The sequence below is a fragment of the Ctenopharyngodon idella genome, chromosome 6, assembly GCF_019924925.1.
Source record: "Ctenopharyngodon idella isolate HZGC_01 chromosome 6, HZGC01, whole genome shotgun sequence".
NCBI classification, from domain to species: domain Eukaryota; kingdom Metazoa; phylum Chordata; class Actinopteri; order Cypriniformes; family Xenocyprididae; genus Ctenopharyngodon; species Ctenopharyngodon idella.
Window position 1 is genome coordinate 17,418,202 of NC_067225.1, and position 12,231 is coordinate 17,430,432.

The window sequence follows — 12,231 nt, forward strand, 5'->3', positions numbered from 1 at the left end:
ATCTTCTTGATTCTAGCAATTAATCTTAATTGAAAGAAACTGCTTTTCACAACAGCACTGATCTGCTTATCAAAAGACAATGTGGGATCAAAAGCAACACCAAGGTTTCTAACACAGTCGCATACATTAGATGAGATGGAACCAAGCTGCTTGACAATGCAAGAAGATGCAACTGTTGGACCAAAAAACATTATTTCAGTTTTATCATTATTTAACTGTCCATCCAGCATTTAATGTCCTGAAGACATGCAAACAGATTAGACATAGAACAGTTGTTGTTTTTAACAGGAAAATAAAGCTGAGTGTCATAACATAAGTTATGTTTCTGAATAATATGATCGAGTACAAACATATAAAGTATAAGGAAAAAAGAAGAGGACCTAGAATAGAGCCCTGCAGAACACCATAGGAGATTTGAGCCCGAGATGAGACACAGTTCCCCAAATTCATGGAAAAAGATCTGTCCTTAAGGTGGGATGCAACAGATCGCTAAAACCCAGCTACTTGATCAAGTCTTTAGAAGGATGTCCTGATCTGTTGTATCAAATGGAATTGATAATAGAAGTAGAAGTTAATTGATAAATAAAATCTATTTATGACATTATTTTTGAAAGCATCCTCACTTCACACAATTTTTACACAAGTGCCTAAAACTTACTGTAGCTTTGGAGGTAGGTTTCTTCAAACATCTTGGAGACATTGTTCATTTATTCTGTATTTATGCTGTCTCAGTTTTTTTCTGTTTCTTCATGTAATCTCAGATGGACTCGATGATGTTGAGATCAAATGTCTGTGGAGCATACAGGCTGTTGTCAGACTCCTTGTGAATACAAAAATCTCACTGGATTATTACAACTAATGGCAAAAGGAATGTTTGGAAATGTAAACTGGACACACTCTAATGTTTCATTGACCCAAAAATGGTTCCCAGGCCTCCCACTGGAAATGACTCTGTATGGTCCATATCAGCATTATTTCTCCTGGTCCGCTTACAGTTTTGCAAGTTGTAGTGTACTTCACAAGATTTTATTCCACCTCAGAGTGCTCAGGACAGGCCATCTCATTTCCTAACAGTGCCTGTAATGGATTGTTTGGGCTGCTGGCCAGAGAGTTGCGTGCTAGGTATTTCCTCATGTTTTGGTTTCATCCCAAAGAGGTCACCCTCCCTGAGCACGGCCCTCCGCTCAAAGTGTGAGTGCCTTCTCCCTGAGACAGCTGCAATCAAATAAACAGATCAAGGGTTTATTTTACAACACGCATATATGCTTTCTTCCCATCCTATTCAGGCAGGGAATTAAGAGGCCAGCTGTATTAAATGTGTCTCTTCTGGTTTATTTCAGTACAACAACAAAAATTGTTTTAGATTGGGAAATGTTCTTAGTGCGATGTACAGTGCATCTCTGTGGTTTGTTTATTGCAGGTACTTTCAAGCATTATAAAAATGCTTGAAGAGTTTCAACCAGCAGGAAGCCTTTATAGAAATGCCATTGCTAAACGGCCACTAGGGGGTGGTAAGGGAGCTATTTTTTTATGAGCTCACCCCCAGGAGAAGAATCTTTCAACGTGTTTCTCATCAAACGTTCAGTCATATCTCAAGAATGCTCTGATTGCTTTGACCTTTAGTGGTCCGCTACACATGGAACAGTGTTTACCATTTAACTGAGAATGTGCAATGACACACACACATACACACACAACAATGCTTTTTGTGCACCTGCAGATTCAGAGTTTTCTATAAGAAATCTTCATTTCATCATTTCCTTCTGTCTTTGTCCTAAAAGGCAGTTGTTCTCAATTCGTTTTGCTTTGGGAACCAGTTTGTACATTGCAGATGTACATCAAGTGCCCCTCAATACAGTACCAAAAATGTTTATCCTCCTTAAAATCAAACACTGAAATATATTAATATTGGCATGGACTTTTTGAACATGAATTGTTTATGGTTTTCACAGATAAGGGCATTGCTGCGTCTGAATTTTTGTATATTCATATGCTCTGAATTCAATGGAGAATGTACTTCTCGGCCAATAGTGAATGTGTACAGTATGAACACATTCTTGGACATACTACATCCACCATTGACCTGTGTTCCTTGACCTATGACATACTAACTTCCTTGGTACCTATAGCAATTCAAGTGAGGTGCCAGGATTTTAATGGCCTCTCAGCTCCTGTTGTATTCTGGGATGGCGAATTGTCCACTGGTTCCACATTGCAGATGCTGTAGGTCATCTGGTTATTGTTCACCTACTGTATCATGAATACTCAGTATTCTCTGTATACTCAGTATACTATCTGATGAACTTGGATGGTTAGTTGGACTCTGTTCTGGTTGAGAGGGAAGCACCTGACTGGAGTGCAGATTGAGGCCTGCCGGACCTGGCCAGCATGGTCGGGCAGCACCCAGCAGATGCGTAATGTCGGTCGGAGGAGGCAAGAGAGAGGGAGGGCAGAACTGTGCAGGGGCTCTTAACCTCCGGTGATGGCCTCTCCTCCTAGAGGTCAGTGGGCCAATCATACTCAAGCTTTCGGAGGGAAAGTTTACGATCCTTTGTCTTGAGCAGATCGTTTGCATATGTAACTGGATTGGTTACAGATGAAGAAACTATTAAAGTTTCTTGTAATACTAATATGTCACAGAGTTACCAAATTATAATGTAAATTATTTACTAAGGAAAGAAAAATAGTTCATAGATACTAAACATGCTACCCATGTGATCTTAGTTAACCCTAGTATGCAGTTCTGAAGCATTAGTCCAAATGAGTTTGAATTTATACATAGGCCAAACCCTATACAACAAAAATCATGAGATGGGAAAAATTGGATACATGCTTATACATTCCTCAAGTGGTTATGTATATAATATATAGGATTGAAAGTGTTAATTGCCTGTTTCCAAGAGAATTCAATGAGAGTCAACACTCTCTTCAAATTCCTTTGTGTCGTAAAAACAGTCTTATCAGATGGTGTCCATGGTAACTGAGGCCCTTCTTGCCCTAGTTGGCCTTTTGGGGGAGGATGGTTCCGTAGACCACAGAATGAGTTTCAAGGATTATTTGTTAAATTTAATGAATAATTGTGTCTGATTTGTCTCCGTCATTACACACAGTCATTAGGGTCTGCAGGGGTCTTTTTTTATAATATCATTTCCTGTTTTTTTTTTTTTTTTTTTTTCTGCATGTTTCTCATGTTGATTGGACTACATGACCTTGTTGGTCGCACCATTTGACTTTTATTTGGTGGACAATTTTTTTTAGATATTAAAAACAGTGAAGCAGGTTTGTCAAAATGTTTAATTTTATTTAAAAAAAAAAAATTCTAAGCAATGATAACAAAAGATTATACCAAGCTATTAAAGATTTGGTTTTCAAGAAATGCATTATTTAAAATTAAACCTTTTTTTTTTTTTTTTTTTCATTATGAAATCTGGGCCATTGTATCACCCTGTCATTTTTTACTTTATACTCTTGAATCTATAATAATGAATTTAAATTTAGAAATTTTGTTTTATTCTTGAATACAATAATATGTAGGACACCTGTATGTGTGCATGCTGATTTTTATGAAGCTGGAGTCAACTGACCTGAGTGCATTGTCACCTAATTTTCCAGGGCATACATTATTAAACAAATAATGGAAAGGTTCTCCTCATGCAAAGCCTTTTTCATTGATTAGTGTTGATGTGTGTAAGGTCACGTCCCCAGTTTATGCTGTGTTAGAGACCAAAAAAAAAAAACCAACAACATCTGAATGAAAGAGATACAGTGTCTCTGTCCGCTTCTTCTGATTTGACAGTCTCCTGCTTTCTATCACACCACTCGTTTGTTCGCATGTGCCCAGTGGTTTGTTCATTAGTGACATTGCCGGCTACCCAATCCACTGTGTAAATTATTAAGTGCATTCAGAGTTTATTGTTTATTGTCTGTTGGGCCATGGCCAGTTGTTAGGATGGTGTGGATGGAGTCAAGACATCTCTGGGTTTGGTGTTCACACAGTGTGTCACTGCCTAGTGACATAGAGTGATCAGGCTCTGCCTGCTACGATATCAACCACAATTAAGAGGACGGTCGTTTGTAAGTAACTCTTGTGCTTTTCATACATGTTGTTTTTATAGAGCTAATGCAACGTTGGTATCGCTTTTTTGAACAATGCGTAATTATTTGTTAATTCCAGACTTATCATCGCATGAATGGCTGTTTTTGTGTGCTTGGTTTGTCTCTAAACCTTTGTAATGCTGAAATTGATTTTTGTTTCAAAACAAACATAAGTTCCTTCTAATTGTTTTCATTTAATATGATCTAAATATCCTCTTAATTCTGATTTATGATTATTGATGATTTTTACATGTTGTAGTCTGTCTTTAATGTATATTAATATATAGTATTGTCTTTATCGTGCTTGTGTAAGTTCACAGTTTAGGGCTTTTAAACTTATCACTGAAAAATTGGAATTTATTTTTGTATCTTATTGGTTAAAGGGTTATTATTCACTAGTTCTCATGGTAATTATTAAGGGGGTACACCTATATTAAAATTCTGTCTGATACAATAAGTCTACTTATTTTCATGGCTAATAAATATACTACACTTCTTTGTCTAAATGAATTAAAAATTAAAGCATCACAACAATTTAATGTACAGTATGTAAAATGTGTATTCATTTTGAGATTTGCTAACGATTGCATTTAAAAGTATAATCTAAATTATTAATGTTTTTAAAGATAAACTTTAAGTTAGCATTAAATGATAGCAAAGATAATCTAAATGTAAAAGGGAAATGTGCATGCACAATTAAAAATCCAATGAACCAATACCAATAAATAATAATAATGATACCTCTTTAATATTAGCCTGTTACCATTATGTTAGCTTTTCTTCTTCTTATCTGTTTAAACCGCAAAGCATGAGAACTTAATGAGTTAACAGTTTACCTGATCTTTCTTGCTCACTATTCGTAGTAAGTAACAGAATTCTATGTAACAGAAAGAATGCCATCTTCAGCTCATTCATCATCCTTTCTCCATGTTAACATAAACTTTACAGCACAGAGGATTTGCTGCTTTAGACACTTTGGACGGTTTTCACTCAGTCCTCTAAATTCAAGAACTGTCAAACATGATCATCAGGTGTTTTAACTGAAGGTGTAAATGTGATTTAACATAGAATGCATTGCTTGCGTGTCAACACAAGTGTGTGGTCTTGAATTCCTTTAGCATGCAGAGATATATGTGGAGGGTTTAACCCTACCTAGCCTTATACAAACTGTTTAGGCCTACATATTTCTACCATTTCTGGTTCTTTTCTCTCATTCCCCCAATAATTTAATTTCATGTATTAGAACAGAACATTGAGAAATATTCCACTGTTTCTGTTTGTTTCAGCTCTTGCATATCTGAGTGATTTTTATCTTTGAGTATCCCCCCTCCACCCCCTGACTAACTGTCCAAAGCAACCAGTGAAAAAGAAAGACTCTAAATTGCTTTACACCAGATTTCCACCATCTTACTATCATATAGGATTTATGGATTTGGTGCTTTTGCTGTAGTCCCACTCTCTTCATCAGCATTGTGTGGCTCATAAGGCAGAGGAGAGGATGGGAGGACCGTGTTTCTCCAGCATCCACTGCCTAAGCCACAGAAGAGGATAGCTGATGGAAACCAAATGTGCCATGGTGTCCACTGGCTTTGATTAAACCTTCACGCAGAGACAGATGCATCCTGATCGTGAGTGAGGAACTGAACTGCTGCTCAAAGTTCACGAAGTAAAGAGTTTCCACTTCGCTAATGTAGTTTTACCCCATATACCCACATTCCCCTCCCAAAGTTTATCTATTTATGAATTGCACAACTTCTGGGAAATTTATTCCTGCCTTTGCCCAAACCGTGTCACAGCACATTTCGTGCTGTTTGGACATCAAAGTGCCGTGCAAGAGGAAATTGGGAGGACCACCTTGCAGAGACAAAGCAAAATAGCATGCTGCGGCATATCAGTGTTCCCTTTGATGCTCTGTGCGTGTGTGTGTTTTACACAGAGCCCTTTGAGAGCCACATTTGATATGCATTCTGCATGGAGTCCATTAGGATATTACAGTTTCATCAGCGGTGATCTAAATGTTTCCATATACTCTGCATTTTCCCTCTGGTAAAGTGGGATCTAGATGTTGGGCTCAGGTACAACTATTTTGCCCCCCAGCTAGGGCCCCTCTTACTGTAATGCTCACATATCGCTGTGCGGACCACAACACTGCACAAAAGACAGACCACAAATAGCTGTTTTTCATGTGTATGATTGGGATATTCTTCTGTGCAGTGTATCAAATGGCAATAATTGGGCTTTTATTCCATTTCCTTACAGGTCTATGTGAAATAATTTGTTTTGATGGCACGCTACCTGAATCGGTAAATATTATATGATAATAAAAGTATTGTATTGTATTGCAGCTCTGTCCAGCTGCTCAGCCTCTGGAAGAGAACTGTCCTATAGAGGAAGAGCTCAGAGAGAAACCAGCTGTGTCCCGGCAACCCAGCTCTGATTATTACAGACAGATCACTAATACACACAAAAACATGGACAGTCTTAAGGTGAGTCTTGTAAGGTTTTGAAAAGTAATATGATATGAATGACAAAGCATGCCATTAGTTCTGTTCTAAAATTCATTGAGCTGATTCTCTGCTTAATTCCCACATAGGCAGCTGCCCTCTAAGGCAGAGTTTTAAAGGGTTAGTTCACCCAAAAATGAAAATTCTGTCATTAATTACTCACTCTCATGTCGTTCCACACCCGTAAGACCATCGTTCATCTTCGGAACACAAAGTAAGATATTTTTGATGACATCCGAGAGATATATTCTCATCCATAGACAGCAATTTAACCAACACTTTTAAGGTCCAGAAAGGTACTAAGGACGACGTCTGCAATGGTTCAACCTTAATTTTTATGAAGTGACAAGAATACTTTTTGTGCGCAAAAACAAAACAAAAATAATGACTTTATTCAACAATATCTTATCTTCTGTGTCATTCTTATACGTTGTTTACGTCCAGTGCTTCCAGGTTCTACGTCAGAACGGCGTCTCATTATATCTTAATATACCATTAAACCTTAAAGGGTTAGTTCACCCAAAAATGAAAATTCTGTCATTAATTACTCACCCTCGTGCCGTTTTACACCCGTAAGACCTTCGTTGATCTTCGGAACACAAATTAAGATATTTTTGTTTAAATCCGATGGCTCCGTGAGGCCTACATAGGGAGCAATGACATTTCCTCTCTCAAGATCCATAAAGGTACTAAAAACATATTTAAATCAGTTCATGTGAGTACAGTGGTTCAATATTAATATTATAAAGCGATGAGAATATTTTGGCCGATTTCAAAACACTGCTTTGGTGCGCCAAAAAAACCAAAATAACGACTTATTTAGCGTGTCGAATCATGATTCGGATCGCGTGTCAAACCGCCAAACTGCTGAAATCACGTGACTTTGGCGCTCCGAACTGCGGGTTTGGCACACTGATTCATTATGCTCCGAAGCTTCCTGAAGCAGTGTTTTGAAATCGGCCAAAATATTCTCGTCGCTTTATAATATTAATATTGAACCACTGTACTCACATGAACTGATTTAAATATGTTTTTAGTACCTTTATGGATCTTGAGAGAGGAAATGTCATTGCTCCCTATGTAGGCCTCACGGAGCCATCGGATTTAAACAAAAATATCTCAATTTGCGTTCTAAAGATTAACAAAGGTCTTGCAGGTCTGGAACGGCATGAGCGTAAGTAATAAATGACAGAATTTTCATTTTTGGGTGAACTAACCCTTTAATTTGTGTTCCGAAGATGAACGAAGGTCTTATGGGTTTGGAACGTCATGAGTAATTAATGACAGAATTTTCATTTTTGGGTGAACTAACCCTGTAGCACCTCCGTGTAGCACCTCTTAAATGACTGATTTCAAATGCTATACGTTGAAACAGCTCCATGTGCCTCACAAATAGGAAAAACATGTCTGTCAATTGATTTCAATACAGTTTGACATAGTTGCTAAGCTAAATGTACACATAAAAATGCAGGGTACAGAAATATGGAGTAAAATCCATAACTTTAATAAAATCATTACCTTTTTTATATATATATATATATATATTTTGGTACTGAATGTATTGAAGTATACTTTGGGCTTTAAAATGTAACTTAAACTCCCTCTATGGGCAGCTAACAAGACTTTGGAACAGAGCAATTATTTACATGTTATTTTGCCTTAAGTCAGAAAAGTGTGCTTTAAGGTATTAGTATCTGGCTTTAGCAAGTGTCGACATTTAATTGAGTGCTTTTCCATTTCATTTCAACCCCACCAGCACCCTGAGACAGAAGATTCGCCTCAAGCCCGTTACCCCGTTCCACCTCTTTCACCTCCTCCACCCCCTTCCACCACTACTCCCTCGGTCACCTCACCTCCATCTTCTACCCCACATGGGAACGCTTTCCAGAATGTCCACATGGCCACTGCGGGTGAGAAAGCCCTAAGGGGGCTGTTTAATATCCCTAGTACTGTTCTGCAAGTGTATGTTTTGCAATCCTGAGAAAATTTTGTGGGCACTGCTGTCACCATTGACTCATCCTTCCTTAATTTCACTTGATGACTTAATTCCAGTTCAGTGAGTAATGGTAATCAGCCTATGTGAATATGATCAGAACATAACTGGAACCAGATGAGAGTAACAAATGATGTTCTTGTTCTGATTGTCATCGCAGTGGTGAAGACCCTTAGCTCCACTACGCCTGCGAGTAAGCCAGTACCGGAGAAAGGGAAACTGCTAATGGGAGGAATGAAACTGGGAGATGTGAAATCTATCGCCAGCCTTAAAAAATCCGGATTGACTGCAGATTTAACCATTTCAGTTAGTAAATTTACCATACACAGTTTCTCATGATAACTGAGTCTAAAGGCCAACTACACTGCAACGACAGATGCAGACCAACGGCGACAGTCACCAGATTAGAGTATGTCACTTCTCAGACGTTCCAAGACAGAAAAATGCTGATTCAGCATGTTCATTCAGCGAAAACAAGCTCCGACAGATGCTAACAGACTCCGACAGGGGTAACACACTAACCTGACAAAACCCGATGAAATGTCTGTTGCCGTCTGTCTGTGCAGTGTGAATTGGCCTTGAGGCTATGTTCACACTAGCAAAATACTGTTGTCAGTCCTTTATTAGAATGCTAAACCTAGCAGTTGTTAAGTTTGAAGTCACTTGATTTCACGTTTCCATATCCAAAGGCTGCTTGTGATCCCAAAAGCAAACCACAAACAGTGCTAATACACACTGACAGTGCGCTGTAGCACTCCCAAAAAATCATGGTCTTAACCCTTATCTCCATACTGAAATCTCAGACAGCCAGACAGTGATTCATCTCTTATGAATCATTAAAATATTGTTTTTTGGGATGCCGTGAGCCCGGAGACTGCAGTGTACAGACTGTGAGTTTTTAAAAGCCTAGCTTAGAGGTGTGCTATACTTGAATGGTGCTTATAAATGGCTGTTGAGATATTCAACCACATCTACACTACGAAAGCAATCCTGTCAAATCCGTTTTCGTTTATACCTGTATTTAGCGTCGTCAACTTGTGATCCAATCTTAATAACAGGTGTAAACAGGGCCTAATAAGCATAAAAATACTGTACACAGCACAATTGGTCCATTTAAAAAAATAGATTTAACTTTTATATTGATGCTAAAGCTGTTGAGTGAACCGAACAATTCGAGATTTGTCTTGGTAAATATGGTTGTCAGTCCTTCATTGACTGTGTGAACATAGTTTATTTATTGACTTGGAACTTTTATGAAATGTACTGTAAGATATAAGTAGAAGAATACCGCATTATTATACAAAAAGGAACCGAGTTTATTAAGTTCTTGGTTTCATATTAGCCAAGCATGATAGTGCTGTTTTTGTTTTTTATGTACTTGACAGCTTAAGAGCACCATTTGAACTACAGTACTTGCCAACACAATATTGTTTTGCCTTTTCCTTTTAGAATAAAATGGTTGTATTACCGACAGAGGAGGCTAATTTGTCTGATATTGATTACCTGGTGCCCATGCACGATGAGAAGGGCAGACCTATAGCAGAATGGAAGAGACAGGTGATGGTACGACAGCTACAGGCCAGATTATTTGACCAGGAAACCCAGAGGATGAAGGTGAGCTACAAATAGTGTATTAAATGTCTTCTAAGCTTAATTTTGAGATGATGTTCTGACTGCAACTTTCTCCAGGTTGGATTTTAACTGGATATATTTTATCTTATTAAACAGGAGAATGGTAATAGATATACAAAGATGGAAAGTTGGAGGTTCTCCCAGGCTCACAATGCCATCCTGGGTCCGTTCGGAGAACTTTTAACTGAGGATGATCTCATTTATCTAGAGAAGCAAATTAAGAGTGTCTCGATGCATAAGAACTGCGAGGGCTATGAAATGGAGCTTGCTCATCTGGCCGAAGAACTTCGAAACATTCTCCCGGCGCCCATAGTCAACATCACAGTCAACACCCAGTACAAAAACTCTACACAGACTCCCTTACCCGTTTGGTGCAACCGTATTTCAGGCATTGTGAAGAGTATGTCACTGCTTATGACCAACCTAACAGACCAGCCCTACTGCAAAATGCCAAACACTGAGCTGGTAAATGTTTTCTCTCAGGCTTCAGAGAGGCAAGCCTCCAACAGAGGCAGGAGGGAGAAGATAGAAGACGAGATTCACCAGTTTGGGGTCTCTGTGAGGAACCTGAAGTCCAACTTTGAGAATCAGAATGAATCCTCAATGAAGGATTCAGAGAGGACAGAATCATTGGGTGAACAAGAGCAAGATCTAGTGGAGAGTGGTTCAGATGAGGTCTCTCAAAAACAGGAACAAAGACCAGAGATTGACCAGAGTGATGATTCAGCTATCGACTATGTCATCAGCGATGCCATGGAAAGTACAACCCTGAGAAAGGAACGTATTGTGGTCTTGTTCCTGGGTCACTGGAAGAAGTCAGCTTATACTGTAACCGTGAGAAACGCTCAGAGGAAGCAAAGCGTTGATTCGCTGGAGATATCTAAGAAGCCGAAATATGAACGCAAAGCTAGCTTGGATATCTCTCAGAAGAGGACCATGGAGAATGGCAAACTGGGGCACTTTTTCAAGCAGAGAAGTGCCATCAATAAGATGATTGGGAACTGGAGAAGCATGATCTCATTTGTACCGTCTCGGCAGATCCGAAGACTCAACCGGCAGCAGGCAATTTACTCACCTGAGCAGTTCCTGCCCCGTGTGGATGGATCTCCCGTTGACTACGACACGCTGACACTTGATCTCTTCATGCTTGGCTACTTTCACATACTGGAGTTGGATTTGCCAGCAGATGAGAGGAAAATGAGACACCTGCTGTGCTTTGAAGTGTTCGACCATGTGGGGCGTTTCACCTGGGAAACTGTCAGGGATTTTCACAAGACTGTAATACAGGACATTGAGGCTGGAAACCGGGAATGGAAGGATGGATTTGAGGACATTAAGGTGAAGTTCTTCGGAGATGGATCAGGCCAACCAGAGCTTGAACATTTAGAGCAGACCACAACGGTAGACAAGAGACCTGTGCCTAAAGTCATCGTACAGACACCCACCCCAGATGAGAGCGATGTCCTGAAAAATAATGCAGATATTAGTAGTCTGAGTAATGATGAAATTTGCAAATATATTGACCGTAGTTTTGCTTTCTGGAAAGAAAAGGAGGCTGAGATATTTGATTTTGAAGAATGACAAGAAGCCTTTTAGGGGGAGGGTGGAATGTACATATAGATTTCTTATAATCTTTAAGTATGTATTTTTTTTTTTTTTTTTTTTTTTTGGATTTGATGTAGAATTGGTACCAATATTTATACTGTTGTGACAGTAAAGGCATGCTTTTGCCATTTATTCTCCAATTTTCCAGGAGTGCAAGGTGCAAGGTGTCATAAACGGATTGCTATTCTGTTCTGAATCTTTGTCAGAATTATGTGATTTAAAAAACAATTTACATGACTATTTCAGTTGAGTTTTTGTTACACCTTAATTGAGAATCTGACATTTAGAGACTTAAAACAGACTGGTGTGCACCAATGCTGGAGGCTGCTTACTCTGATTAAATAAATGATCATCTGACTGTTTATTCTTGTACAGAGACGTGTGTGTATCTCTTTAAGAGCA

The 12,231-nt window shown here is 38.8% G+C and overlaps 1 protein-coding gene across 1 annotated transcript in view; it reads left to right on the forward strand.

Annotated features, from left to right (window-relative positions):
* espnla (espin like a) overlaps positions 1-11,818 on the forward strand; it is a 30,716-nt gene extending 18,898 nt beyond the window's left edge. Inside the window, exons 6-10 of the mRNA XM_051896816.1 lie at positions 6,441-6,581; positions 8,356-8,509; positions 8,753-8,898; positions 10,042-10,206; positions 10,321-11,818. Coding sequence (XP_051752776.1) covers positions 6,441-6,581; positions 8,356-8,509; positions 8,753-8,898; positions 10,042-10,206; positions 10,321-11,805 — 2,091 coding nt within the window. The 3' untranslated portion in view covers positions 11,806-11,818. The remainder of the gene's footprint in view (positions 1-6,440; positions 6,582-8,355; positions 8,510-8,752; positions 8,899-10,041; positions 10,207-10,320) is intronic.
* The last annotated feature ends 413 nt before the right edge of the window (positions 11,819-12,231 follow it).